The sequence below is a fragment of the Tachyglossus aculeatus genome, chromosome X1, assembly GCF_015852505.1.
Source record: "Tachyglossus aculeatus isolate mTacAcu1 chromosome X1, mTacAcu1.pri, whole genome shotgun sequence".
Taxonomy (NCBI): Eukaryota; Metazoa; Chordata; class Mammalia; order Monotremata; family Tachyglossidae; genus Tachyglossus; species Tachyglossus aculeatus.
This window is the reverse complement of record NC_052101.1, coordinates 115,472,213-115,499,149: the sequence shown is the minus strand read 5'-3', so window position 1 is coordinate 115,499,149 and position 26,937 is coordinate 115,472,213. Positions and strand designations below refer to the sequence as shown.

Below are 26,937 nucleotides of genomic sequence, written 5' to 3'. Positions count from 1 at the left end.
GTACAGTGCTCTGCACACAGTAAGCGCTCAATAAATACGATTGAATGAATGAATGAATGAATGAACAAATACTATCATTATTATTATTATTATTATTGTTCAGCACTCACTGTGTGTCAAGCACTGTGCTGAGCAGCAGGTAGATACAATATAATCTGATCAGAAACCATCCCTGTCCCCAAATGGGGCTCTCAGTCTAAGGGGAAAGGAGAACAGGTATTGAATCCCCATTTTACAGATGAGAAAACTAAAGCACAGAGAAGTTAAGTGACTTGTTCAAGCTCACACAGAGGCAAGTGGCAGAACCCAGGTCTCCTGACTACCAATCCTGTGCTTTCAAGTGGGCTAGCATTACAGCAGAAGGGATTGAAGTTAGACATCCAGAATTAATTCTTGGATGGGAAGATTGGGTGCCCAAAGAGGGCTGGTTAATCCCTTTTCCTGGAGAGGTTTAATAACAGGATTGGGATGAGCAATGAGTTAGGCCTAGAGACATGAGGATGGACAGGATGGTCTCTCATTCTGTCAGACAGACATTCCAAAAAAGAGATGGGGCAAAAGGAAAAAAGGGGGGAACCACCCCCTCAGGGAACACCCAGGGGGTCCAAGTGAGAGGCACTTAGACTGGGCTGGAGTCCCTAGAAGGGGAGGGTCCAGGAAATAAAGGGTTTGGGGAGCCTTTGAACCTAGCATCTGAGGATCTGCTCCTTTACATTTGGGTAGGAAACTTCTTGGACCCCATCTATTTCCGCCCACCCTGAGTGAAACTCCAGTGCTGTTGAGGGGGAGAGGCCTTGAGGGGAGGGCAGGGGATTGGTTGGGAGAGGCGGGGGCCTTGTGAGGCGAACCCGACTAACAGCGTGTTTGCTTTGCAGCTGAGTGCAGTCTAACCCGGTACCCCTTTCCTCCTCAGGTGCCCATCGGTTGGTCTGCGTGGAAAGGCCAGTTCCTCTGTAGTGTCACATTTTAGAGAAAAATATGAGTTGGACCGACTCCAGTGGGGAGGAATGTCTGTTGACCCCCACCCCAAGTCTCCTTCTCCTCTCTCTGTGTCTCCTTATGTGTGTCACTTTACCCTTTCTGTGTGTGCCTGCTTGCATGTGTATGTGTGTGTGTGTGTGTGTGTGTGTGTGTGTGTGTGCTGTATCTTCCTCTGTTTTTCTTCCCTTTTTTCACTTTTGCTTGGGTTTTTCAGTGTTCTATTTGGTGGAATCTCCAGGGCAGAGGAAAGACTGAGGGTCAGACACCTGTGTTCTCTTCCTGCCTCTAGAGGGAAAATGAGATCTGGACCCTTAGGCTCCCTTTCCATCTTCGCAGGACCCTCCTTTGCAGAAAAACAGGGCAGGGGATTGAAGGATCGAGCCTTTATTTTGCTCTTCTGCCCAGCCTCCTTGGGCTCAGGCTTGACCTCTGAGCAGTATAGCCACTTGACGCCCCCTTAAATATAAGACAAGGAGACCCCTGTAATGTACCATGCCTTACACCAGGCCCACAGCTTAACATGATGCCATTTTAGGCATCATTTTGGAGAATGCCCCTGTGGTACACTCCTAGAAGCATTTTTCTGGAGAGAACCCCAGAGCCCTCAACATGCTCCAGGGTCTTTGCATTCCCCTCCAAGGTCTGAGCCACAGAACTCAGTGGCAGAAGCCATGGTAGAGAGAGGCTTGGCACTGAAAAAAAGTTTGTAAAGTAGATTAAAGTGCACCATATCAGGACAGGAAATGGGCCAGCTGAAAAGCAGGCCATCAAGGGGGAAAATCAGACAACTAACCACCCTACCCCTGAGGGAGGGACTTCCTATATCCCAGGTCCAAGCCTCAGACCAGAGCTCAGGGGTATGATGGGAGCAGAGTGATGAAGAGGGGCAGGGCCAGGCTTGGGGGTGCTCCTTGCCCTAAGTAGATCCCACCACCATCTTCACTGTCCACTTTCTCCCCTCTGTGCCTACTTTCTCTGCAGTTCCTCTGCTCCACTCACCTTCCTAAGTAGAGTTCAGTGTCTCTCTTTTATTCCAGGGATATGGCTCGGTACTTAATCTGAAAAGATAAAACAGTGACTACAAACCAGCCTTCTAGCCAGTGGCTGGGTCTGTGTGTGTGTTTGTGTGAGTGTGTGTGTGTGTGTGTGTGTGTGTGTGTGTGTGAGAGAGAGAGAGAGAGAGAGAGAGAGAGAGTTTCCTTCTGTCTCTCCTTTTCTTTCTCCTCTTCCTCCTTTTTCTTTCTGTCTCTGTCTATCTCTACCTCTCTGTCTCCCTCTGGGTCTTCCCATTACTGTCTCTCTCAACATCCCCCTCAGTGAAAGGGATCGTGGGGGCGCCCAAGCGGTGCTGAGGGGTCGGGGAAGCAGGAGCGAGGAAGGAAAGGAAAAGGGTTGCGTTGACCGAAAAGAAACAAAAGCAATTTAATCTCTTTTTTCTCTTTTTTTCTTGCACATTTTTTTTCAATTTTTTTTCTCTCTCTCTTCCGATGCTTAAAGTAGAAGTGGAGCAGAAAGGTAAAAGCACTGTTACCAATGCTAACCCCTAACCCACACTTTGTTTTATCTGTACCCATACTTAATGTGAAACCCTCTCCCTTTCCTCTGCTCCTTTCCCCTTCCCTTTTCCCCCTCCTCTCCCTCACCCCCCCTCCCCCACCCCCGTTTCTCCACTCTGCTCAATCAGTTGATATTCCCTGACCCAGGTTCCCTGCCACCAGGTCAGGGGCAGCTCCCTTCCCCACCCCAGGCCAGCAAAGAGTTTTTGAGCCCCTCGCCAGAGCAGTGTCCTCTCTCCAGGCGCCGGATTCCGCTGTCCACCTACGTGGGTCTCTCATGCTTGTATGCTCTTGAAAATGTTCTCGCACTCTCTCTCTCTCTCTCTCTCTCTCTCTCTCTCTCTCTCTCTCTCTCTGTCTTTCACCCTCTCTTTCACTCACTCTCTCTCTCTCTCTCTCTCTGTCTTTCACCCTCTCTTTCACTCACACACACACATTTTCTTCTTCACACACACTTTTTCTCTCTCTTGCTCCTTAATATCCCATTAGGGCCTGGTTGACTCATACTTGTTTTGCCTCCTTCTGAAGAACTTTCTATGTGCCTGGGGCTGGTCAGGGTCGTTTGCTCCTCCCTCCCACCTGACCAGACCTTCACTTCTCTCCACCTCCTCGCCCCCACCCCAAATACCCAAGGCCTTGCTCCTTTCCTCCTCCCTTTCCTCCCACTCTTCCTTTGAGGGCTGTCTCCTCTCCTTTCTCTGCCTCCTCTCCTTGGTTTGGATTTGGTTCTGGTTTGGTGGGGGAAGAGGGTGGAGAAGGCATTTCTCGGGGGGTTTTCTTCCTTTCCATTTTGGGTTTGGATTCAATTTGGCTTCTGACGGCTCTCTGAGTTTCTTTCGGTTTGGAATTCCCCAGATACAAAGATGCTTTGGAGGACTAAGCGCCCGGGGCCTGTGGCGGGCCCTGAAGCGGGCCCTGAGGCAGGCCAGAGGTCCAGCACACCCCCACCCACCCTGCAGCTGCTGACCCCACTCTGCTCTATGCCATCATCTCCCTTGTCTCGTACCCCAAAGAACTGGCCCAGCAGGGCCAAGCCTGGCCCCTAGCAGCCTAGATGCTGGGACTTGAAGGGAATTGTACTAGAAGGGGAAGGGGAGGTGGGGGGTGGTCATTGGAGCTCTAGTTCTCAGCTCTGGGTTGGTTGGCCTCCTGCCCATGCTGGGAGGGAATTTGGTGGGGGTTGAGGAAGAGGGAGAGTGGGGTGGGAGGGGCAGCGGAGGCCTCCAGGTCTGTTTTTTCCTGTTCCACCCTCTCAAAGCTGCAGTCAAGGTTCCTTCTTGGGCTGGGAGGTAAGGAGGGAGGGAGAGGGTACTGGGCAGAGTCTGGGGACTTCCTCAAGTACCGTAATTTCATGTCTAGCCCATTGGGGCTGGGGGTGGGGGGTGCGTGCCTAAAGAGGGAAAAAAGTTGAATGGAGAATCTCCACCCTCACCCTCGTTAAAGGTGTATCCACCCCCCCATGGGGAGGGGCCAAAGGAATTAAGCAGAAAGAGATCTGGAGGGGAGAGAGGAAAAGATGGAAGGGGAGCCCCCAAAAGGCAGGATCTCCTCTATGGGAGATCTTTATGGATGAACTGGATGAACCTCCATCTGTTTGGGATGATGTGGGATTGATTAATTAATTCACTGATTGATGATTTAGGTCAAGTCGTGTCCAGAGGCAGGGGCTGGAAGGAATGACTTTTTTGAGGTCCCTGGGGAATCTGGAAATTGCTGAAATTGCGGTACACTGGGGCTTCTTGGCTCTGGGGAGGGGGTGGCGGGGCCTCTCAGCACTGCTTTCCCTTTCCCTGTAAGGATGAGGCTTGGGCAGCCAGGCCTCCCAAAATCCCCACTAGGTTAAGCCAGGGTTGATTCCATGTCGCCAGCTGCTCTCTTCTGTTTCTCTTTCCTTGGAGTCACTCGGCTTCTTCCTCCGACAACCGGATGCTCTCCTTGCAGGCCCGGCATGGCTGCACCGGCTCCTCAGAGGCCCCGGACCTGATGTTTTCTCTCCTTGGGGAGAGGGCTGGCAGGGGGAGGGGGCACAATGGGAGTGGGGGGATGGGGATGAGAGATACTGCCTGCATCTGTGTGTGGGGTTGCTCAGCCCACTCTGTTTCCTTATTAGAGGTCATAGGCGGACCCTGCTCCCCTCCCTCGTCCCTCCCCTTTTCGCCTCCCCCCATACCACTGCAGTGTTGCTTCTAACTATGTCTTCTTCCCCTCTGCCAGGTTGCCAGGTCAGGCTCCCGGCCACCCCCCGGACCCCAGCCGTCCTACCCCCTTGCGACGCCAACGGCTCAGACACACATACACCTCTGGGCAGCCCAGCTTGGGAAGGGGGAAATGGGTGTGGGGCTGGGAGGAGAAGGAGGCCACCTGGGGGGCAGGTGCCAGACCACAGGGGAGGGGTGGGGGGGGTGGGGGAGAGAGGGGAAGGTCACCTTGGGACCCAGGAACTGCCTGGGTCAGTGGCAAAGTGGGTGGAGCAGGGGTCTGCCCAGGAGCTGAACCTGGGTAGAGGGAAGAAAGCAGAGGATGGGTGAACGGCTGAATTGGGCACCGTCAGCAAAAAAGAGCGATGGAAGAGTCTGACCCTAGAGCCATAGTAGACACCCCTCTGCTCTCCCAGGCCAGGCTGGATTCGAGGGAAGAGGCCTGGTGTCCTCAGAGGGATCTTCAGCTCAGGGAGGGGAATGGGGCCTGTAGGTGGAGCTCAGGAAACAGGGAGTAGACATCCTGGGTAACTTCCCCAGCTCTATGTCTATGTCTCCATCTCCCCGTCTCGCTGCAATGAGGGATCTTCTGGCCGCAAGTTCTTTGAGACCTCTCTCGCTCCCCACCCCACTCCCCAGCTAACAGTTTTCCAGAAACCGTCAGGGGGATCCAGGGGGCAGGGTTCCCCCCTTCCCTCCCCTCAGGGGGCCTCCCTAGGTGCTCCAAGTGCGTGTGTGTGTGTCTGACCCAAGAACTCAATAGAGGAGCCTGGAAGCCTCCAGCTTGGGAGTGGGGCCAGGGCTCAAGCTGCTTGAGGGAACTGGCCGGGCCCTCATCCAGGTTGCCTCCTCTGATCTGAGGCTAGGCTGAGACTGGGGCTCTCCCTCTGGGACAGCTGCTGCTTCTATAACAGACTGGGCGAGAGCAGAGAATTCATTGCAGACTCCCCAGGGCCCCTCCCACCTCCTCTCTCCTCTCCCTGGTGTCAGGCAGGGCAAGAATCTGGGGAGGGTGGAGGCCACTCAAAGCCACTCAGTCCCCTGGTGGCTAGACTCCCCACTCCCAAGGGTCAAGACTAAAGCAGCCACCAACACTGTAAGCGGGGTGGGAAGACTAGATCCCACCAGTAAGTTGGGGGCAGACCGTCTAAGATGCTACCTTTCTACTGGGAGGAGTCTTGACCCTACCGCTGCACAAGGGGACCCTGGATCCTGCCATTGTAGATGAAGAAGCTAGTACTGCCATTCATTTGGGGAGATGCGGATTAGACATCGCTATTGTTTGAGGGGGATTTAGACACCTCCATTGAATGGCCGGGGTGGGGGAAGACTAGACCCCTGTCATTGTATGAGGGGGAAGCTAGAAGAGCCTTTCAGGAAATCAGACACTTCCCTTGGGGGAAAGGAGACAGATGATGCCATCTTTCTGGGGGAGAGGGAAATGGGGAGGACAGGGCAGAACTTGTTCCAGCCAGGCACAGAGATGCAGTTGAGGTTTTCCTCTTTTCAGGGAATGGGGGGGGTGGGGACGGGGCCCCCCACCTTCCTGACACCAGCGCTGCCTTGATTCCTCTTCCCGCCGGGGATGGTCGCAGGTAAATCCGGAAGCGGGTGGGGGTGGGGGAGGCGGTTTGGGTGGGTTATGCCTTAACTGTAGATTCTGGTTCCCGACCCCCCACCCCCGACCTCCCACCTTTGGCTGGACCTGTTACTACACCCAGTGAACCCCGGGCCCTGGAGTGAATTCTCTGCTCATCCTATGTCTGGGCGCCGGCCTCTCTCTTTCTCTCTGCCAGCATTAACTCTTTCTTCCCAGGCTTTCTCCAGCGCACTTTGGACCCTGGATTGGCGCCTTCCCCTCCCCTTCCTTGTCTCTCTTCGCCGCCGTGCAACTCTGCCCTCCCCAAGTCCCCGGGGCTCCCCCCTCCCCTTCGATGTCCCTCACCCCCTCTTCCCACCGTGTGCACAACTGTCAGTGTTTGTTGCTGAATCAATCCTGGCTGTAATGACCCCACCAGAAAGGTCCCAGGGTAAGGGCAGGGTGAAGCCTTTTCACCTCCCAGATTTTGTGGGGTCTTGGAATGAGGGGAGAAGACTAGAAGGGGATTCAGTGCAGAGGCAGCTGGTCCTGGCTTTCTTTCCAGGCTGTGATCCGACAACCTCCAACACACACACACACACACACACACACACACACACACACACACACACATGCGCACACACACACACACGCACACAAAACCTGCTTTGGCCACCTTCCCGCACCCACCCCCCGCCAGGCACTGGGTGTGGAAGTACGACACTGATAATGATTGTGGTATCTGTTAAGCGCTTACTGTATGCCAAGCACTGTACTAAGCACTGGGGCCGATAATCAGATCGGACACAGTCCTATCCTACACAGGGCCCACAGTCCAAGTGGGAGGGAGAACAGGTATTTTATCCCCATTTTACAGATGAGGTAACTGAGGCCCAGAGAAGTTAAGTGACCTGCCCAAGGTTACCCAGCAGCCAAGTGGTGGAGCTGGGATTAGAACCCACGTCCTCTGCCTCTCAGGCCTGGGCTTTGTCCACTAGGCTACTCTGTTTCCCGAGAAATGATCACTAAACAGGATGGGAGCTTAGGTGCTGCCAGTGTTGTGGAGTAAGTCTTGTCTTCACTGTTGGTGTGGGAGAAATCCAGACACCATCACTGATGAAAGGAAAGGCTAACCACCCTGGGTGTGGAGGAAGCTGCCCCTCTCTTTCCCCTCATTATCGGAGATGTGCTGCGAGTCTAGGCGCCATCCCTAGTGAAACAGAAACTTGACGCCTTCCTCTGAGCACCCCCACCAGTGGCTTCTTTGTTTAGTCCTAGGCCTCTCACTGCGCGTCTTCCCCATGGGGAGCAGGGTGGCAGGAATTCCAGAAAGCAGCAAAATACCCTGGAGTGAGACAGAAAAGGGGATTTTCTCATCTCCTTCTGGTGTCAGCCCAAGGCAACCCTTGGAGAATTTTCATAAATAATAATAAGTGATTATGGTGCTTAAGTGCTTACTGTGTGCCAAGCACTGTTCTAAACACTGGGGGTAGATGCGAGTTAATCAGGTTGGACACAGTCCCTGTCCCACATGGGGCTCACAGTCTTAGTAGAAGGGAGTAGGATTGAATCTCCATTTTACAGTTGGAGTAACTGAGGCCCAGAGAAGTTAAGTGACTTGCCCAAAGTCATACAGTGGACATGTAGCAGAGTCGGAATTAGAACCCAGGTCCTCTGATTCCCAGGCCTGTGCTCTTTCCACTAGACCACGCTGCTTCTTTAGTCATGAGCAAGGGAAGAGGCTCAGACTTCCTGCCTCCTTTCCTGTTTTCCCTCCTCTGTTAGTCAGTGAGGCCTGCAGTTCCCTTGGGAAATTGGGGGCAGGCTTCTGTGGGCCTCATACTCGTCCACTTCCATTCTTAGGTCTCTCCCCTAACACCCTGCCAAAAAAAATTCTAACCCTGTCTTGATTTTTGTGGCTCACAGCCTCTAGGGGTGACCTTTAAAGTAAAGCAGACAGTAAGGGAGGAGGGGGAGGCCCAAAAACCTTCCCTCATAACCAGCCCTGTCAAGCAACCGTGACTGCAGCCACAGGAGGGGAGATTCTGACTCCCATTCCTGGCCTCCTGTGACCAATCCCTCTCTCTCTCTCTCTGTCTCTCTCCCTTTCTCTCTCTTTCTCTTCTCCCCTCTGCTGCCCTCCCCGCCTGCCCCTGGCCCAGTCTTTGTGTGCCCTGGGACCCTGCAGAAGGTACTGGAGGCCACGTCCACCCATGAGTCAGAACACCAGTCTGGGGCCTGGTGCAAGGACCCTCTGCAGGCTGGTGACCGCATCTATGTCATGCCCTGGATCCCGTACCGCACGGACACGCTGACCGAGTACGCCTCCTGGGAGGACTACGTGGCTGCCCGCCACACCACCACCTATCGGCTGCCCAACCGGGTGGATGGCACAGGTTTCGTGGTGTACGACGGCGCCGTCTTCTACAACAAGGAGAGGACGCGCAACATTGTCAAATACGACCTGCGGACCCGCATCAAGAGTGGAGAGACGGTCATCAATACCGCCAATTACCACGACACCTCACCCTACCGCTGGGGGGGCAAGACGGACATCGACCTGGCAGTGGACGAGAATGGGCTGTGGGTGATCTATGCCACAGAGGGCAACAACGGGCGGCTGGTGGTGAGCCAGCTTAACCCCTACACTCTGCGCTTTGAGGGCACCTGGGAGACGGGCTATGACAAGCGTTCGGCCTCCAATGCCTTCATGGTGTGTGGCGTGCTCTATGTTCTACGCTCTGTCTACGTGGACGATGACAGTGAGGCGGCCGGCAACAGGGTGGACTATGCCTTCAACACCAACGCTAACAGGGAGGAGCCCGTGGGCCTGGCCTTCCCCAACCCCTACCAGTTCGTGTCTTCCGTCGACTACAACCCCCGTGACAACCAGTTGTACGTCTGGAACAACTACTTCGTGGTGCGCTACGGGCTGGAGTTCGGGCCACCTGACCCCAGTGCAGGTGAGGGTGCCCTTTGACCTTCCCTTCCCTAACCACCTCTACACTCCGTACCCCCACAGGGTGGGTAAAAGTGACCAATTCTTCCCTTGTCCCCTGGGTAGGTGAGGGTGACAGTTGACCTCTCTCTGGACCTCAGGGAAGCTAAGCTTTGTTTTGTTTCTGCCCCTGCCTTGGCTTTTCCTCCCCAACCACAGGGTGGTTCAAGAGAGCTGACTCCTGTTCAGACTTCCATTCTGATTCCCCCAGCTCCCCCGCAATCCCCCAACCTCAGGGAGGGTCAGGGTTACCTGTGATCTCAGATTAAAGGCATCTTTTCCACTGTAACTCCTTCTCTGACTTCAGAGTGGCTAACAGTGCTCTTAACCCTACTCTGTGGCCCCAGCTGGAGGTCCCGCTGGGGGCTGGGATCTGGTCAGGGATACTTGGTACCAATAGTGTGCCGGGGAGGCCGGGGGGACTGGGACTTACGTAGCATGGGGAAAAGCCAGAAGCTATGGGGAAGAGGTGTCCCCCAATGGTTCAGGCTGGGCTTTAGGAGTTGGGAGGGGAGGGGAGGTCAGTTGACTGGGTCCTGTTGCTATCGCTTTCTCCCTCTCTCTGTGAAATGAGGGGGAATTCTGAGGAGGTGGTTGAGAGGGAACTCCTGGAGATTAAAGGAAGGGCAGTGCTTATGATTTCTCCTCCCGTTCCGGTGTAGGCCCAGCAACTTCACCCCCGCTCAGCACCACCACCACAGCTCGCCCGACCCCGCTTACCAGCACAGCCTCGCCCGCTGCTACCACCCCACTGCGCCGGGCGCCCCTCACCACCCACCCTGTGGGCGCCATCAACCAGCTGGGGCCCGACCTGCCGCCTGCCACAGCTCCAGCCCCCAGTACCCGCCGGCCCCCGGCTCCCAACCTCCACGCCTCCCCAGAGCTTTTTTGTGAGCCCAAAGAGGTCCGGCGCGTGCTGTGGCCAGCCACGCAGCAGGGTATTCTGGTGGAGAGGCCCTGTCCCAAGGGGACAAGAGGTGAGGCGCTTGTTTATGGTGGGGTCCACACAGTAGGAGAGCAGGAAGTCTGGGCATCTGGGTTCCATTCCTAACTTCCCCGGGTGACTCCTGGCTCACTCTAACCTCACTTCTACCCTTTGGGGGAAACAGGGGAACAGGCAAATATCCTCTGGCCTCAGATCCAAGCAGGGACCTCCCCAGTAGGGGGGCGGGGGGAGAGTAGAGGGTCGGTGAAGACTGGGGCTTAATGGGAGGCAGGGGGCAAAATGATCATTTAATTGTCTCCTTTTTGACTCTGTCTCTGTGTCTGTTTATCCCACTCTCCCTTCTCTGTCCACCCCTCCCCCTCCCATCGCTACTTACTCGGCCCTCTCTCTCAATATTCAATATTCCGACCCACCTGTCCCAACTCCTCCTGTCTCGACCCCCCCCCCCCTTCTCTTTTCCATCGGGCCATCCATCTCCTCCTCTGGCCCTCTGTCCTTCTCTCCTACCATCCCGTCTATCGCTGTCCATCTGACCCTGCAGGAATCGCCTCCTTCCAGTGTCTGCCGGCTCTGGGCCTCTGGAACCCTCGGGGCCCCGATCTCAGCAACTGCACCTCCCCCTGGGTCAACCAGGTGGCCCAAAAGGTACCAGCTGCGGTCCCTCTTACTCAACTCCAGGAGTCCCTGATTTCCTTTGGCAAGAGCTGGGGTGCAGGAATGAGGCCTATCAGGGACCAGCAGGAATAGTAGGGGCTCCAGGATCTTGGGAGGGAGAAGGGACTTGGGAGGGAAACCAAACCGGTGATGGGGGAGGGGAAGAAAGACTCTTAGGCCACCCTACTCTGCCTGGTAGGATTTGGAGGTGGATCCCAGTTGTGGTGGAGGGGAGGTGGGTGGGAGATGGAATGGCCCCGACAGAGCCGGTTGGGGTCCCTGTCTTTGGCAGATCAAGAGTGGGGAGAATGCAGCCAACATAGCCAGCGAGCTGGCCCGCCACACGCGAGGCCCAATCTATGCAGGTGACGTTTCTTCCTCTGTCAAACTGATGGAACAGCTGCTGGACATCCTGGATGCCCAGCTCCAGGCTCTGCGGCCCATCGAACGCGAGTCAGCTGGCAAGAATTACAACAAGGTGAGACCCAGGCTCAGGGACCCGAGGCCGGAATGGGGGAAGATGGCAGGCGCAGAGTCAGGGCCTGAGAGAAGGGCCCCCCTGAGGTCTCTGAGCAACGAGGCTTGGGAGCATCCTGGGTGTGTTGGAGAATTCTGGAAGGCAGGATGCCTGCAACTCTCCCAAGCTCCCTTGGGAGAGGGACTGAGCTTTGAGGGAGTCTGGGCAGGGGGCTTGGACAGCCTTTCCCGTGGGTTGGATCTGACCTCTTCTTCTCCCACCCCTTTCCCGGCTTCCGCCCCCTCAGATGCACAAGCGGGAGAAGACCTGCAAGGACTACATCAAGGTGAGGCGGCACTCACAGGCTGGGGATCTAAACATCCCTAAAACAGGGACAAAGCGCATAAAGAGGCCTTTCCAATCCCCATCCCCTGTGGGCCCCTGTGGCCGAGGTGAAAATGGATTTGGCTCAGGGAACTCCAGGAAGTCTCAGAGGGTGGATGGGCCGCTGGAGGACCTGGGAAAGAGATGAGCAAAGGGGACCCGATCGATATCCACACCTCCCTCCCCAGGCGGTGGTGGAGACGGTGGACAACCTGCTGCGGCCCGAGGCGTTGGAGTCCTGGAAAGATATGAACACCACAGAGCAGGTGCACACAGCCACCATGCTGCTGGACATTCTCGAGGAAGGGGCCTTCCTGCTGGCAGACAACGTCAAGGAGCCCGCCCGCTTCTTGGCCGCCAAGCAGAATGTGGGTGAGTGCCCTGATGTCATGCCCAGGCCATGGGGACTGGGGGACAAGCCCAGGTATATAGGGACACGCTGGGAGACTAGGCAACCCCCACCTCACCGCCCCCGAACATTTCCAGGCATTCGGGAAAACATTCTGGGATCCGGGGGCATATCTGGGGAACTAAGGACACACAAGGGCATGGGCCAGGTGGAGGGGAGGTGGGAGCGACGTGCTCAGATGACATTGTGTGGCTCCCCGCTCTGCAGTGCTGGAGGTGACGGTGCTGAACACAGAGGGCCAGGTGCAAGAGCTGGTGTTCCCCCAGGAGTACCCCAGCGAGAACTCCATCCAGCTCTCCGCCAACACCATCAAGCAAAACAGCCGCAACGGTCAGGCGCTGGAGCTGGGGGTGGCGGGAGGGGAAGTGGCACTGCCGCTGGCAGCTGGGGCGGCCGGGTCCCGGGGGGAAGAGCATAGACTGGCGGGAGAGGCAGTGGTCCTCCTCTGCAGAGAAGAGCTGGGGAACAGGATGCCGGGGTTTTGTCCCTGGTCAGATGTGAGTCAGAGGGGTGAGAAGGCGTGGGGGGGGGCGGGGGGTGTCTTAAGTGGAAAGAGCATGGGCTTGGGAGTCAAGTTATGGGTTCTAATCCCAGCTCCCGCCACTTGTCTGCTGTGTGACTTTGGGCAAGTGACTTAACTTCTCTGGGCCTCAGTTCCCTCATCTGTAAAATGGGGATTAAGACTGTGAGCCCCATGTGGGACAACCTGATTACCTTGTGGCTACCCCAGCACTTAGAACAATGCTTGGCACATAGTAAGCGCTTAACAAATACCATCATCATCATCGTCATTATTATTATTATCTAAGGGCTCCCCTGGGGGTTGCTCCCACTTTCCTGATGCCCTCACTTTCCTCCTCTCCTCCAGGAGTGGTGAAGGTGGTCTTCGTTCTCTACAACAATCTGGGCCTTTTCCTTTCCACGGAGAATGCCACCGTGAAACTGGGGGGTGAGGCAGGAGCAGGGGCAAGCGGCACCTCCCTGGTGGTAAACTCGCAAGTCATCGCAGCGTCAATCAACAAGGAGTCCAGCCGTGTCTTCCTCATGGACCCGGTCATCTTCACCGTCGCCCATCTCGAGGTGAGGCCCGCTCCCCATCTTCCTCAGAGTCCCCCTCCCACACTCGAGGTCCCTCTGTCCTGCCTCTACCCCTCCCCCAGCCAGAGGCAAGAGAGGTGGTGGGTTGGAAGCCCCAACCTCTGATGCCCCTCCCAACCCCACTTCTGCAGGCCAAGAACCACTTCAATGCCAACTGCTCCTTCTGGAATTACTCAGAGCGCTCCATGCTCGGCTACTGGTCGACCCAAGGCTGCCGGCTGGTCGACTCCAACAAGACCCACACCACCTGCGCCTGCAGCCACCTCACCAATTTCGCTGTGCTCATGGCACACCGCGAGATTGTAAGTTCCTTTTAGGGCTTAAGCTTCTTGGGAGCAGGGATTCTGTGGACCTCTGGGGGTCAACTGTTGTCGTTTTGTGAGCCCGAGGACAAGTAGCAGGCTTGCAGTGGTGAGGACAGAGGAGGGGGGTTGTTAGGGTGTGAAGATTTCAGATAGTGATAGTGGCCAAATCTAGATTAGTACACTTTAAAGATTAAATAGTAACTGGAAAGTAAAGAAACGGGAATGATATGATAAAAAAGGAGTTAAGTATTTGTTCTTAAAGAGGCTATGTGCCTCATTAGACACAGCAAAACAGACTCCAGCAGGCAGGGAGGAAAAATGCTGGAAAGGAAGGAGGGAGACGGACAGAGACAGAGGGGAAAACAGAGAGATGGATAGTCAATCAATCAGTGATATTTACTGAGCACTTACTGTGTGCATAGCACTGTACTAAGTGCTTAGATAAAACCTGAAGCCACTGAGCTCTGGGATCTTTGTTCCCATCCACTTTCCTCGCACCATTTGGCCTTATTCTCCCTTTACCCCATCCCCCTTCATCATCATCATCAATGGTATTTATTGAGCGCTTTTCATTCATTCATTCATTCATTCAATCGTATTTATTGAGCGCTTACTGTGTGCAGAGCACTGTACTAAGCTCTTGGAAAGTATAATTCAGCAACAAAGAGAGACGATCCCTGCCCACAACGGGCTTACAGTCTAGAAGGGGGGAGACAGACATCACAAACAAGTAAACAGGCATCAGTAGCATCAGTATAAATAACTAGAATCAGAGATATGTATACACATCTGAACAAATAAAACAGGCATTAATATCAGTAGAGTTATAGATATGTAAATATATATGCAAGTGCTGTTGGGTAAAGGGAGCGAGTCAGGGGAATGTGGGGTGGCGGGGGGAGCTGATGAAAAGGGGGGATTAGTCTGGGAAGGCCTGCTGAAGGAGGTGAACTTTCAGTAGGGCTTTGAAGGGGGTGGGGGGAATTTTTTTTGTTTGGTGGACATTGGACACTTCCCTGTCCCACATGGGTCTCACAGTCTTAAATCTCCATTTTACAGATGAGCGCTTACTGTGCAGAGCTGTGTACTGAGTGCTTAAGAGAGTAGAATACAAAAGAGATGGTAGCACTGCCCAGCTTAGAGTCTAGACCCCTCAACATCAACCCCTCAGGACACCCCCCAACGCATACCCAGAGTCCTCTCAACTACAGCTCCCTTCTCTGCAGCCTGAGGCTAGGAACGTGCTTAGGGGGCAGGGCCAGGGGAGAAGGGGGTCTCCCCCCCTCCACCCCCACTCTTCAAGAGGGTGGGAAGCAAACCTGCACGATGGCCCCAGCTCTCCTTCCACCTCAAGAGGCTCCGGCCCAGGCAAGGAGCGTGTCAGCTGCTGCTGAAGAGAGAGGGTCAAGAGGAAACAACACTCAAAAAGACATGTGAGCCATCCAGACACTTGCAGCAGCAGAAACTAGCCCGGAGTGGAGCCTGGAGGCAGCTGTGCTCTGCTGGTGGGGTTAACTTACCTCCTGCTGCCGCTGCTCCACTCTGCTCCGATGCCTCTGGCTCCCCAGTCGGTCAGTCCTATTTTTTGAGCACTTACTGAGTGCAGAGCACTGTACTAAGCGCTTGAGAGAGTACAGTATAACAGACACATTCCCTGCCCACAACGAGCTTATAGTCTAAAGTGGGAAATAGACATTAATCTAAATAAATCAATTACAGATGTGGACATAATATCTGTAATTATTATGTACATCCCCAGACACCCCACCACCTTTTCATTCATTCATTCATTCAACCTTATTGAGCACTTACTGTGTGCAAAGCACTGCATTCATTCATTCATTCAATATTATTTATTGAGCGCTTACTGTGTGCAGAGCACTGTGCTAAGTGCTTGGGAAGTACAAGTCGGCAACATATAGAGACGGTCCTTGCCCAACAATGGTCTAGAAGGGGGAGACAGACAACAAAACAAAACATGTAGACAGGTGTCAAAATCGTCAGAATAAATAGAATTTTAGCTATATGCACATCATTAACAAAATTAAAAGAATAGTAATAATAATAATAATGATGGCATTTGTTAAGCGCTTACTGTGTGCAAAGCACTGTTCTAAGCGCTGGGGGGAATACAAGGTGATCAGGTTGTCCCACGTGGGGATCATGGTCGTAATCCCCATTTTACAGATGCGGTAACTGAGGCTCAGAGAAGTTAAGTTACTTGCCCAAGGTCACACAGCAGACATGTGGCGGAGCAGGGATTTGAACCCATGACCTCTGACTCCAAAGCCCGGGCTCTTTCCACTGAGCCATGCTGCTTCTCCTAGTAAATATGTACAAGTAAAATAAGTAGAGTAATAAATCTGTACAAATATATACAAGTGCTGTGGGGAGGGGAAGGAGGTAGGGCGGGGGGGGATAGGGAGGAGGAGAGGAAAAAGGGAGCTCAGTCTAGGAAGGCCTCCTGGAGGTGAGCTCTTAGGGCTTAAGGGAGGAAGAGAGCTAGTTTGGCGGATGTACTAAGTGCTTGGGAGAGTACAATACAACAACAGACACATTCCCTGCCCACAGTGAGCTCGTGGTCTAGAGGGGGAGACAGACATTAACAAAAATAAATAAATTCAGCTACCTCAGCTGAAAGCGATATTCCCTCCCACCCCAGTTCTGTGGCCTTCTGCCAGGCTGCAGGATGGAGGGGCTCAGTTTGAGACTTCCTTGCCCAAGGTGGGAGGGGTGGTCACAGTGGAGACTGTGCAATCTTTCACCTCTTCATGTTGGTGGGAACGGAGTCACTGCCTTCTGGATGTCCTTTCGGGTGTCTAGTTGGGTTTGTCGTTGGTTATCTGAGTGGGCCTGTCTGGGTTTCTCTCTCTCTTATTCTCTTGGATTTCCTTTGCCTGTTTCCCTTTCCTGCCTTTTTCTCATACCCTGTCCCCTGGAGGCCTCCTTTGAACTCTTGAAAATATGGTCACTTCAGACAAAAGAGCGAAGAGAGAGCTCCCAAAAAGGCAAGAGAGAAAGCAGATGGGGGAGTAGAGCGGTCCCCTAGAGAGATGAGAGCAGCAGAGTCTACCCCCAAAAAGGGATACATGAACCGACAGTCCCAAGACAGTCCCAGCGCTTAGTACAGTGCCTGCCACATAGTAAGCACTTAAGAAATACCATAACTAAGAAGTCCCTGAGATCCATTCATTCTTTCATTCATTCAGTCATATTTACTGAGCACTTACTGTGTGCAGAGCACTGTATTAAGTGCTTGGAAGAGTATGATACAACAATAAACAAACACATTCCCTCCCCACAACGAGCTTACAGTTCACCGGGTGGTGGGGGGGGCAGTGACAGACATCAATACAAATAAATAAATTACAGATATGTACATAAGTGCTGTGGGGATGGGAGGGGGGAAGAACCAATGAAGCAAGTCAGGGCGATGCAGAAAAGAGTGGGAGAGGTGGAAAGGAGTGGCTTAGTCTGGGAAGGCCTCTTGGAGGAGATGACATCATTTCCTTATCACAGTCAGGGAGGAGTCACGGCCCCACAGCATATAGCCAGGCCAAGATGAAAATAGTTGGGGTGCCCAACAGGGAAGTTGGGGGCCACAGAACTACCTTGAGGAGTGGCACCCACTGCATTTGCAACCAGAGTGGCATGCCCAGGAGCACAAAAGGGCCCTCCTGTCCTGCCGCTCTAGAGAAGGTGCAGCCAGCCCAGAAATGCCTAGGCCCAGCCCAGAGGAGCATGGGTTGGACTATGCCAATCTTTTGGTGACTTCACCTGGGTAGCGCCCACCGTGGGAGCATAATAAATCCAATTGACCAAACCTGTGAACATCAGAAGGGGTCCAAGGACGATCAGGGCACTGGCGTGATGGTCACCCTCATTCCACGGTGCCCTCCCCTCATCAACCCCACGGAAGGAACTGGTCACCTACCAGAGCACAGGAAGATGGGGTGGGGAAGTGAATCCTGGGTCAGGAGGGGTGGGGGAAGATAGTGGAGGCCATCACGCCCCCACCCCATGAAGTATCCACCACGCTGGCGCTGTGGTAGTGCCCAGAGGGAGCTCACCTGAGGGACGGGCCCCAAAGATGAGCCCAGGAGGGACCGAGCCAGGTTTTCCTTGTGCCTCCTCCAGTACCAGGGCCGGATCAATGAGCTGCTGCTGTCGGTCATCACCTGGGTCGGCATCGTGATCTCGCTGGTCTGCTTGGCCATCTGCATTTCCACCTTCTGCTTTTTGCGGGGGCTGCAAACTGACCGTAACACCATCCACAAGAACCTCTGCATCAACCTCTTCCTGGCCGAGCTGCTCTTCCTCGTTGGCATTGACAAGACCCAGTATGAGGTGAGCTGGACCCGAGGGGCCTAAGGGAACCCCCGGGGGTGGGGGGGAGGGCACAAGCTGGCTGCCCGTGGTACCCAGGTGCAAGGCTGGGAGGGAAGTCGGAGGGAAAGGCAAAGTGCCCGGACCCAGTCGGCCAGACCCGGCTGGGGCATAGAGTGGGGCGGGTGGGGAGTGCTGGCCTGGAGGGTTTGCCCGAGGAAGCCGGTGGAAAGGAAACTGGGAGAGATGCCCAGGAGGGTCACCCTCCTCCTCACACCTTTGCCCCCATGCCCTCAGATTGCCTGCCCCATCTTTGCCGGCTTGCTGCATTATTTCTTCCTGGCGGCCTTCTCGTGGCTCTGTCTGGAGGGCGTGCACCTCTACTTACTGCTGGTGGAGGTGTTTGAGAGCGAATACTCCCGCACCAAGTACTACTACTTGGGTGGTTACTGCTTCCCTGCCCTGGTCGTGGGCATCGCTGCCGCCATCGACTACCGCAGCTACGGCACCGAAAAGGCGTGAGTCCCTCCCCCCGTCACATCCAGTAGAGCATCCCCTTCTCCTCCAGCTCCCCAGCATCACCCTTCCAGGCCCCCCGTGCCCCAGGCAACACCCCACTTTGGGCAGGGTCAACCAGAAGGATCCAGGAGCCTGAGCTCCTCCTACCTGGAACTTGGTGACCCCCCCCAGGCCCCTCCACCCTGTGGCCATAACCTCCCTCCTGGAGGTAGGATCCAGGTGCCTGGGCGGGTTGGCCCTTCCTTCCCGGGGAATAAAACGAGGGTTTTCAGCCCCCCGATCTTGAGCGGGCAGGAATGGAGATCTCTGGGGGCTGGGTGGGAGCTCTAGGGGTCCCTAGGGGGCCGATGGAAGCTCCTCCCCTCCCCCCTCTCTCCGGCAGCTGCTGGCTCCGCGTGGATAACTACTTCATTTGGAGCTTCATCGGGCCCGTCTCCTTTGTCATTGTGGTGAGTGGGGGGGGCCAAAGAGTCCCCCAAACCCATCAGGCACCCCTGACCCAGGATGGCCGCCAAACAGCCTCAGCCACCCCTGGAAGGGGAAATCGAGGCGAGAGAGGAGCTTGCTCCAAATCCACATCCAAGTCGGGGGGCAGAACCCCACGTTCTGGCTTCCTTCCCCACCTGGGAAAATCAAGGCAGAGAACCTTCCAACCGGTCACATCCAAGTTTTGGAGACAGGGTACTTTGTGAGGGCTCTTCCCCCACCTTCCTGGTCATGCTATCCCATCAGCTTCCTCAGCACTCATGCATCTGTCTATCTCTGTTTATTCCTTTGTTCATTCCTTATGACTTCCATTATTCACCTGTGTCGATTCTTTCTATCTCTCTTCTCACTCCTGTCGAAGAACCATCACTCTGTCTACTGTCCTCCCCTGTTAGAGTGTAAGCTCCTAGAGGGCAGGGATCACCTCTCATACTTCCTTGGTGTTTTCCCTGAGTGCCTAGCACAGTGCTCTGCACGCAGTAGACGCTCCAGAAATCCTTAGGCTGGCCCCCGCCAAGGCCCTGGGGTTGGAGAGCCCTTGGCTCACCCCTGCACCTCCCTCCTCTCTCCCACCGTGACCCCACAGGTAAATCTGGTGTTCCTTATGGTGACGCTGCACAAGATGATCCGCAGCTCGTCCGTGCTCAAGCCCGACTCCAGCCGCCTGGACAACATCAAGTGAGTGGCCCTGCGCCTCCGCCCCCTCTTCCCGTACTCCAGTGCTTAGAAGATTGAATGAATGAACAGTGCTTTGCACATAGTAAGCGCTTAATAAATGCCAGTGAACAGAAACAGTGAACAGTGATTGAATGAACAGTGCTTTGCACATAGTAAGTGCTTAATAAATGCCATCATTATTATTATTACTCCCCAAGGCCCGGCCTGACCCACCCTCCACCTACGGCGCCTCAGGTCCCAGCCCGAAGGAGCTGTGGCTGACCGTGGGACCCTGTCGGGCCGGCGCAGAGCCAAACCCAGCCGGTTAGGGGCCGGGCTCAGGCATCCACCCCGACTCCCCTCTTCTGCATTCCCTGCAGTCCTGTCTGTCTGTGTCGTTTGGCACTGGGTCAGGGGAGGGTATGGAGAGGATCTTCTAGACTGTGAGCCCGTTGTTCGGTAGGGACCGTCTCTATATGTTGCCAACTTGTACTTCCCAAGCGCTTAGTACAGTACACTTAGTACATGCTGGGAAGCAGCGTGGTTCAGTGGAAAGAGCCCGGGCTTGGGAGCCAGAGGTCATGGGTTCTATTCCCGGCTCCACCACGTCTGTTGTGTGACTTTGGGCAAGTCACTTAACTTCTCTGAGCCTCAGTTACCTCATCTGTAAAATGGGGATTAAGACTGTGAGCCCCACGTGGGACAACCTGATCACCTTGTATCCCCCCCCAGCACTTAGAACAGTGCTTTGCACATAGTAAGCGCTTAATAAATGCCATTATTATTACTATTATTATTACAGTGCTCTGCACACAGTAAGCGCTCAATAGATACGATTGAATGATTGATTGATTGAATGAATGAATGAATCGGGAGGGAGCCCCAGGTGCGAAAATGCCGCTCTATATGAGTGACTCTTTGCTCCAGCAATACACTACACTCACGGTGGCACCACTCACAGATCCCAGCTCCACCAATTGTCAGCTGTGTGACCTTGGGCAAGTCACTTAACTTCTCTGTGCCTCAGTTACCTCATCTGTAAAATAGGGATTAAGACTGTGAGCCCCACGTGGGACAACCTGATCACCTTGTACCCCCCCCCTCCAGCACTTAGAACAGTGCTTTGCACATAGTAAGCGCTTAACAAATGCCATCATTATTATTATTATGAGGCCTGGAACCATTTCCGGGCTCGCCCATGTCCACTAACTGTTCAGCGGGTGCCCGGGTTGGGGGACCAAGTCTGGATGGGCCCTGATTTGACAGATGGATAGGGCCCTGTGTGGGACAGAAATTGTGTCCAACCTGATTAACTTTAATCTACCCCAGCGCTTAGAACAGTGCTTGGCACATAGTGAGTGCTTCGAACGGTGCTTGGCACATTGTAAGCGCTTAACAAGTACCATAATCATTATTATTATTATTATTATTATTATTGCGCTCTCTTCACCCCTTCTGCAGGCTCTGACCTGGCTGGGGGCGCTGCTGCCCTCTGCTGGTGGCAAGTGGAACTGCGGAGCAGAGAGAAGCCTGGCCCCGACCCAGGCAAAGATTCATTCATTCAATCGTATTTATTGAGCGCTTACTGTGTGCAGAGCACTGTACTAAGCGCTTGGGAAGTACAAGTTGGCAACATATAGAGACGGGCCCTACCCAACAGCGGGCTCACAGTCTAGAAGATGGGAGTGGGTACGGGAATTGGAGGGTTGGGCAGCAGATGACCACGTCAGGGAAGGCTTGGGACTAAGCCGAAGGTAATGAATGAGCCTGGCCGAGTGGATAGAACACGGGCCTGGCAGTCAGAAGGTCATGGGTTCTAATCCCGGCTCTGCCACTCATCTGCTGTGTGACTTTGGGCAAGTCGCTTCACTTTCTCTGGGCTCAGTTACCTCATCTGGAAAATGCAGATTGAGACTGTGAGCCCCACGTGGGACAAGGGACTGTGTCCAACCCCGTTTGCTTGTATCCACCCCAGCACTTAGTACAGTGCCTGGCACCTAGTAAGGGCTTAACAAATACCGTAATTATTATTAGCCCACTAGCTCACTGTGGACAAGAAATGTGCCAACCGACTCTGTGATGTTATACTCTCCCAAGCGCTTAGTACAGTGTTCGGCACAAGCACTGGATAAATACGATCAATTGATAGTGTCGGAGCCTGTCTCCTCAGGACTCCCTGCCTCACCTTGGCCCTCCTCAGAGGCAGCCATGCGGGGCCAACTGCAGCCGACCCATCTCTCTTTCTCTCTCTCTCTCTCTCTCTCTCTCTCTCTCTCTCACAGGTCCTGGGCCCTGGGTGCCATTGCACTGCTGTTCCTGCTGGGACTCACGTGGGCCTTTGGCCTTCTCTTCATCAACAAGGAATCAGTGGTCATGGCCTATCTCTTCACCACCTTCAATGCTTTCCAGGGGGTCTTCATCTTTGTCTTTCACTGCGCCTTGCAAAAGAAGGTGAGGTCTGAAGCCAGTTCCTTCAATCCTAGCTCTGCCCAGCCCTCTCAGGCCGCCCCCCAAATCTCGTGACCCAGATTCCCACCCTCAAGCAGCTTCTCTCTTCTCCCTCCAGCTTTGGAGTCTCTGGTGGGGAAGGATGATGTGATACTGAGGGATTGGAACATGAGTTGGGCGAGGGAAAGGGCCTCCTTCCCCAAACCATCCAGCTGTTCACTGTGGTTAACGGTCTCCATCTCCCCCTCTCCCCACCACCATCCTCCATCCTCAGGTGCACAAGGAGTATAGCAAGTGCCTGCGCCACTCCTACTGCTGCATCCGCTCCCCACCTGGAGGCACTCATGGCTCCCTCAAGACTTCGGCCATGCGCAGCAACAACCGCTACTACACAGGCACCCAGGTATCTAGGGAGTGGAACTGGGGTGGGTTGCAGGGTTCTAGGAAAGCCCGAGCGAGGTGTGGGAGACGATGGCAGAGGGTAAACGCCTCAGGGACAAAGACTAGATCTGTTGAACCTGCTCCAAACAATGGGCAGTTTGATGATGATGCTGAGGACCCAGGAGGGAGGGGTTAAGGCCTTCATGTTAGGACTTCATGTCATTCCCCTCCGCCCCCTTCCTTCATGCCTGGGATTTTGTTCTCAGAGTCGGATCCGGAGGATGTGGAATGATACAGTGAGGAAGCAAACTGAGTCATCCTTCATGGCTGGGGATATCAACAGTACTCCCACCCTGAACCGAGGTGAGACCCTCCCCCGTTCAGTCCTTGACCTGAAGGGAGAACGCTAATTCTTTTTTTAAAAAAATCATACTTGTTAAGCACTTACTACGTGCCAGGCACTGTACTAAGCACTGGGGTAGATATAAGCTAATATTACTCCATCTATGTCCCATAAGGGGCTCACAGTCTTAATCCCCCTTTTCCAGATGAGGTAATAGAGGCACAGAGAGGTGAAGTGACTTGCCCAGGGTCACACAGCAGACACGTGGTGGAGCCGGGATTAGAACCCAAGTCCCCCTGACTCCCAGACCCCTGGTCTATCCACTAATAAATACGATCGATTGATAGGCCGCACTGCTTCATAGCTTTAAGTCTATTTAATTCTATTGGTTCTGACTATTTTGACTCCTATCTACATGTTTTGTTTTGTTGTCTGTCTCCCCCTTCTAGACTGTGAGCCCGTTGTTGGGTAGGGACCGTCTCTATATGTTGCCGACTTGTACTTCCCAAGCGCTTAGTACAGTGCTCTACACACAGTAAGCGCTCAATAAATACGATTGAATGAATGAATGAAAGAGATCTTCTGATGCCGTTCCGTCTCCTAGCCAGTCCCTGCCTCCTGGGTGCTCTCTGACCTCTGACCTCATCCTCTCTGACAGGCACCATGGGGAACCACCTGCTGACCAATCCTGTGCTACAACCCCGTGGGGGCACCAGTCCTTACAACACCCTTATTGCCGAGTCCGTGGGTTTCAACCCCTCTTCACCCCCTGTCTTCAACTCTCCAGGTAACGTGTATCACCGAGGGGGCAGGGCCTCTACCCTCTAAGGTTGGGTGGGAGGAAGAAGGGAAGGCCCGTGTTCTGGTGGTGGGAACTGGGTCTTTGAGAAGTTCAGGGTTGGGGGGTGGCACGAGGGCCTGTGTCATAGAGGGCAGGGAGCAGGCACCTAGGTGGGCCTGTGTTGGGAGGTTAGGGCCCGATTTTCAAAGTCGGTTGGGTGGAGGAGGTTGATCTGGGGTTAGGAGTTGGGTCACATCTCCCCTCTCTCACCATAACCCTCTCTTTTCTTTCCCACTGCGGCACCTGCAGGGAGCTACCGTGAGCCCAGTATGTCTGTTCTTATCCCAGTTAACAGGGCTTGGGTGGGGAAGGAAGTTGCGGGGGGAAGGGAGGCGCGCAGGGCGGAGGGGGAGCTGCTGTTGCCAGAGGGGTATACTGAAGCCTCAGTGAATATGAGTTGAATGATCTCATCTCCACAGAAGTGGGGGATCCCAGCCTGAGGTTGGGTCCATTCTCTTTCTCTTTCTCTCTCTGCTGTCTCCAAGCCGCCATACGTTAGCGGTCTGCACAGGCTGAAATTTTAAGAGTTTGACAAGGCCTGGCAATAGACAGTTATCCAGCCCGGGGCCTGGCTCGAGCCTCTTGGGTAGCTAATGATGGTATTTGTTAAGCACTTACTATGTACCAAGCACTCTGCTAAGTGCTGGGTAAGTACAAGATTAATCAGATCAGACACAGTCCCCGTCCCAGCTGGGGCCCACACTTCTAATAAGTTGTCTGTGTCTGACCTGATCCCTGATTTTTTTTTTTTTTTTTTTTTTTTTTTTGCCAAGCTCAACTTTACTCCCTTACTCCCACCCCGTCCCCAGGCCCCCAGCCTGGGACTGCCTGGGACTGGGACTGCCTGACCCTACTGTGGTGAGCAGCACCCACATGCCAAGCAGGGAGGAAAGTGCATTTCCTTCCACTCCTCCCTGCCGGCTCCCAGAGCCACCCACGATGGCCCCTCTACCACCGCTGGCAGCAGGATGTCTCTCTGTGTTTGCCGGGCGAAAAGCCCAAGTAAGTTTGAAATAAGAGGGTCACCTAGGGGGACAGTTGTACAGGAAGTGAAAGGATGGCTCTGGGGGCGGTGGGGGCGGCAGGGGGTGGGTGGGGAGGAGGGGGGGAAACTCTGTCACTCTTGCCCCAGGCCTGGCACAGAAACCTGGAGGAGAGTACCTGCTCAGAGCAGGAGTTAATGTCCCCAGTGAAGGGGGTGTCCTGAGCCCCGGGGAGAGAGGGGAAGAGCTCCGTACAGATCATGGCTCTGCCTAGGGCCCACACGCCCCCCCCCCCCCCCACCCCCGACCACCAAATTCACCCCGATGACGCACTCTCAAGCTCACGCATTCTCGTACTCGCACACTTCTTTCCCTCTCCCTGCCCATCACGTCCTTCCTGATGCCCTCTTCGCCCGTCCCTCCTCCCAAGTCTCCTCCACCTGACCGGCCCCCCACCTTCCTCCTGCAGAGCACCCACTTGGCGGCCGAGACGCCTGTGGCATGGATACCCTCCCACTCAATGGCAACTTCAACAACAGCTACTCGCTTCGCAGCGGTGACTTCCCCCCGGGGGACGGAGGCCCCGAGCCGCCCCGGGGCCGGAATCTGGCCGACGCAGCGGCCTTTGAGAAGATGATCATCTCGGAATTGGTGCACAACAACCTGCGGGGGAGCGGTGGGGCCGCCAAGGGCCCTCCCCAGCCTGAGCCCCCTGCGCCTCCGGTCGCAGGAAGTGGCAGCGGAGAGGAGGAAGCCGGGGGCCCGGGTGGGGCCGACCGGGCCGAGATCGAACTGCTGTACAAGGCCCTAGAGGAGCCCCTGCTGCTGCCCCGGGCCCAGTCGGTGTTGTACCAGAGCGACCTGGACGAGTCAGAGAGCTGTGCTGCTGAGGACGGGGTGGCCAGCAGGCCCCTCTCCTCACCCCCCGGCCGGGACTCACTCTATGCCAGCGGGGGCAACCTGCGGGACTCGCCCTCCTATCCGGACAGCAGCCCCGAGGGGCCCAGTGAGGCCCTGCCCCCTCCTCCCCCTGCCCCGCCGGGCCCTCCTGAAATCTACTACACCTCTCGCCCGGCCCTGGTGGCCCGGAACCCCTTGCAGGGCTATTACCAGGTACGGCGGCCTAGCCATGAGGGCTATCTGGCCACCCCTGGGCTGGAGGGGCCGGGGCCTGATGGGGATGGGCAGATGCAGCTGGTCACCAGCCTCTGAAGGGCCCCACGGACCCAGGGGGGCTGGGCAGCCTAGCCCCAGGGGAGGGGGCCCCCGGGCAGGGAAGGACTTTGAGGGACAGAGGGCAGACTGAAGGGGAGAGTGGGAGGCTGGCCGCCCTCTCCAGATGCACCCCTTGCCCACAAGCCCTGTCGTTCCCCTTTCAGGGGAACCCGAGAGGTGGGCTGGGCAGCAGGGGACAAGGGGATTCCCATTGGCCATACACACCAGCTCTATTGTGGGGTGGGGGGTAGGGGAGGGGAGTATGGTGAGGTGGAGCTGAAGGCCCCTGGGCTAGGGGTGAGGGGGGCAAGAAGGGGGGAAGAAATCAGAGGAGCATAGCTGTCCACCCAGGGGTGAAGCTATTGCATCATTCCCCTTGGGCAGGGAGGGGCAGCCGAGATCCCACAATTGCCAAAGCCCCTACTGCTCCAAACCAGGTTGCTCCCTCCCGCCCTCTTGCCCTCCCATCCTCCCTCCCTCCCTTCCTCCCCCCATCAGCATCTCCTCTCTGCAGCCAGATTCCCTACAGCCCCCCACCCCCGCCCCAAGGAAGAGGTTGGGGGCAGACGAACAGACCAATGGCTTCCCCACCCCCACCGCCCCAGCCCCGACCTTAGTATCTCCCTATTCCACTCCCCCCAGGCTGGGGGTTACACTCCAAGGTGGGGGAATGGAAGGGTTAAACGCTGAACTTTCTCCCTAACTGGCCGGCTTCCCCTCTCCAACCCAGCAAGCCCACCTCCTGGACTCCCCAGACTGCACCCGCTACTCCCCCGGGGCTACTCCTGATGAAGCACAACCCCTACCCCCTCATGGGACCCCCCAGCCTTTGGGGGCAGCCACACAGGGGCAGTTCCCCAGCCCCGTGTGCTCAGATCTCCCCGGGGAGTGGATCCCGGGCTCAGATCTCTAAGGAGTGGGGATCCTTGGTTCGGATCTCCCTGGAGAGTGTGTTCTGGGCTGATTCGCTCTCCGTGGGGGCCCACCATCCACCCCCACCTCTCCCGTCCTCCCCTCACCCCTCATTGCTGTAAATATTTCAACAAAATGGAAAAGAAAAAAAATTACAAAAAAAAAATATCACTTGAAGTCACCAGGAGCCCACGGCTTGAGTCGGCTCTGGATCTCCCCCAACCGGACCACCCGCCCGCCAGCCTGGCAGCCAGGACTTCT

The 26,937-nt window shown here is 55.2% G+C and overlaps 1 protein-coding gene across 9 annotated transcripts in view; it reads left to right on the top strand.

Moving 5' to 3' along the window:
• ADGRL1 (adhesion G protein-coupled receptor L1) overlaps nucleotides 1-25,999 on the top strand; it is a 53,736-nt gene extending 27,737 nt beyond the window's left edge. For 2 of the 9 annotated variants that reach the window (XM_038772489.1, XM_038772490.1), the window contains exons 5-24: nucleotides 2,479-2,496; nucleotides 8,477-9,277; nucleotides 9,975-10,289; nucleotides 10,800-10,903; nucleotides 11,205-11,390; nucleotides 11,677-11,715; nucleotides 11,942-12,125; nucleotides 12,370-12,492; nucleotides 13,031-13,242; nucleotides 13,392-13,562; nucleotides 17,703-17,912; nucleotides 18,189-18,409; nucleotides 18,793-18,859; nucleotides 19,483-19,574; nucleotides 21,836-22,004; nucleotides 22,276-22,404; nucleotides 22,649-22,745; nucleotides 23,384-23,512; nucleotides 23,816-23,833; nucleotides 25,019-25,999. In XM_038772489.1, coding sequence (XP_038628417.1) covers nucleotides 2,479-2,496; nucleotides 8,477-9,277; nucleotides 9,975-10,289; nucleotides 10,800-10,903; nucleotides 11,205-11,390; nucleotides 11,677-11,715; nucleotides 11,942-12,125; nucleotides 12,370-12,492; nucleotides 13,031-13,242; nucleotides 13,392-13,562; nucleotides 17,703-17,912; nucleotides 18,189-18,409; nucleotides 18,793-18,859; nucleotides 19,483-19,574; nucleotides 21,836-22,004; nucleotides 22,276-22,404; nucleotides 22,649-22,745; nucleotides 23,384-23,512; nucleotides 23,816-23,833; nucleotides 25,019-25,761 — 4,028 coding nt within the window. In that variant the 3' untranslated portion in view covers nucleotides 25,762-25,999. Of the gene's footprint in view, nucleotides 1-2,478; nucleotides 2,497-5,008; nucleotides 6,331-8,476; nucleotides 9,278-9,974; nucleotides 10,290-10,799; nucleotides 10,904-11,204; nucleotides 11,391-11,676; nucleotides 11,716-11,941; nucleotides 12,126-12,369; nucleotides 12,493-13,030; nucleotides 13,243-13,391; nucleotides 13,563-17,702; nucleotides 17,913-18,188; nucleotides 18,410-18,792; nucleotides 18,860-19,482; nucleotides 19,575-21,835; nucleotides 22,005-22,275; nucleotides 22,405-22,648; nucleotides 22,746-23,383; nucleotides 23,513-23,815; nucleotides 23,834-24,339; nucleotides 24,531-25,018 lie in introns of those variants that run through there. The other 7 variants (XM_038772491.1, XM_038772498.1, XM_038772496.1 and 4 more) reach the window with 7 other exon arrangements.
• Nucleotides 26,000-26,937: the final 938 nt, after the last annotated feature.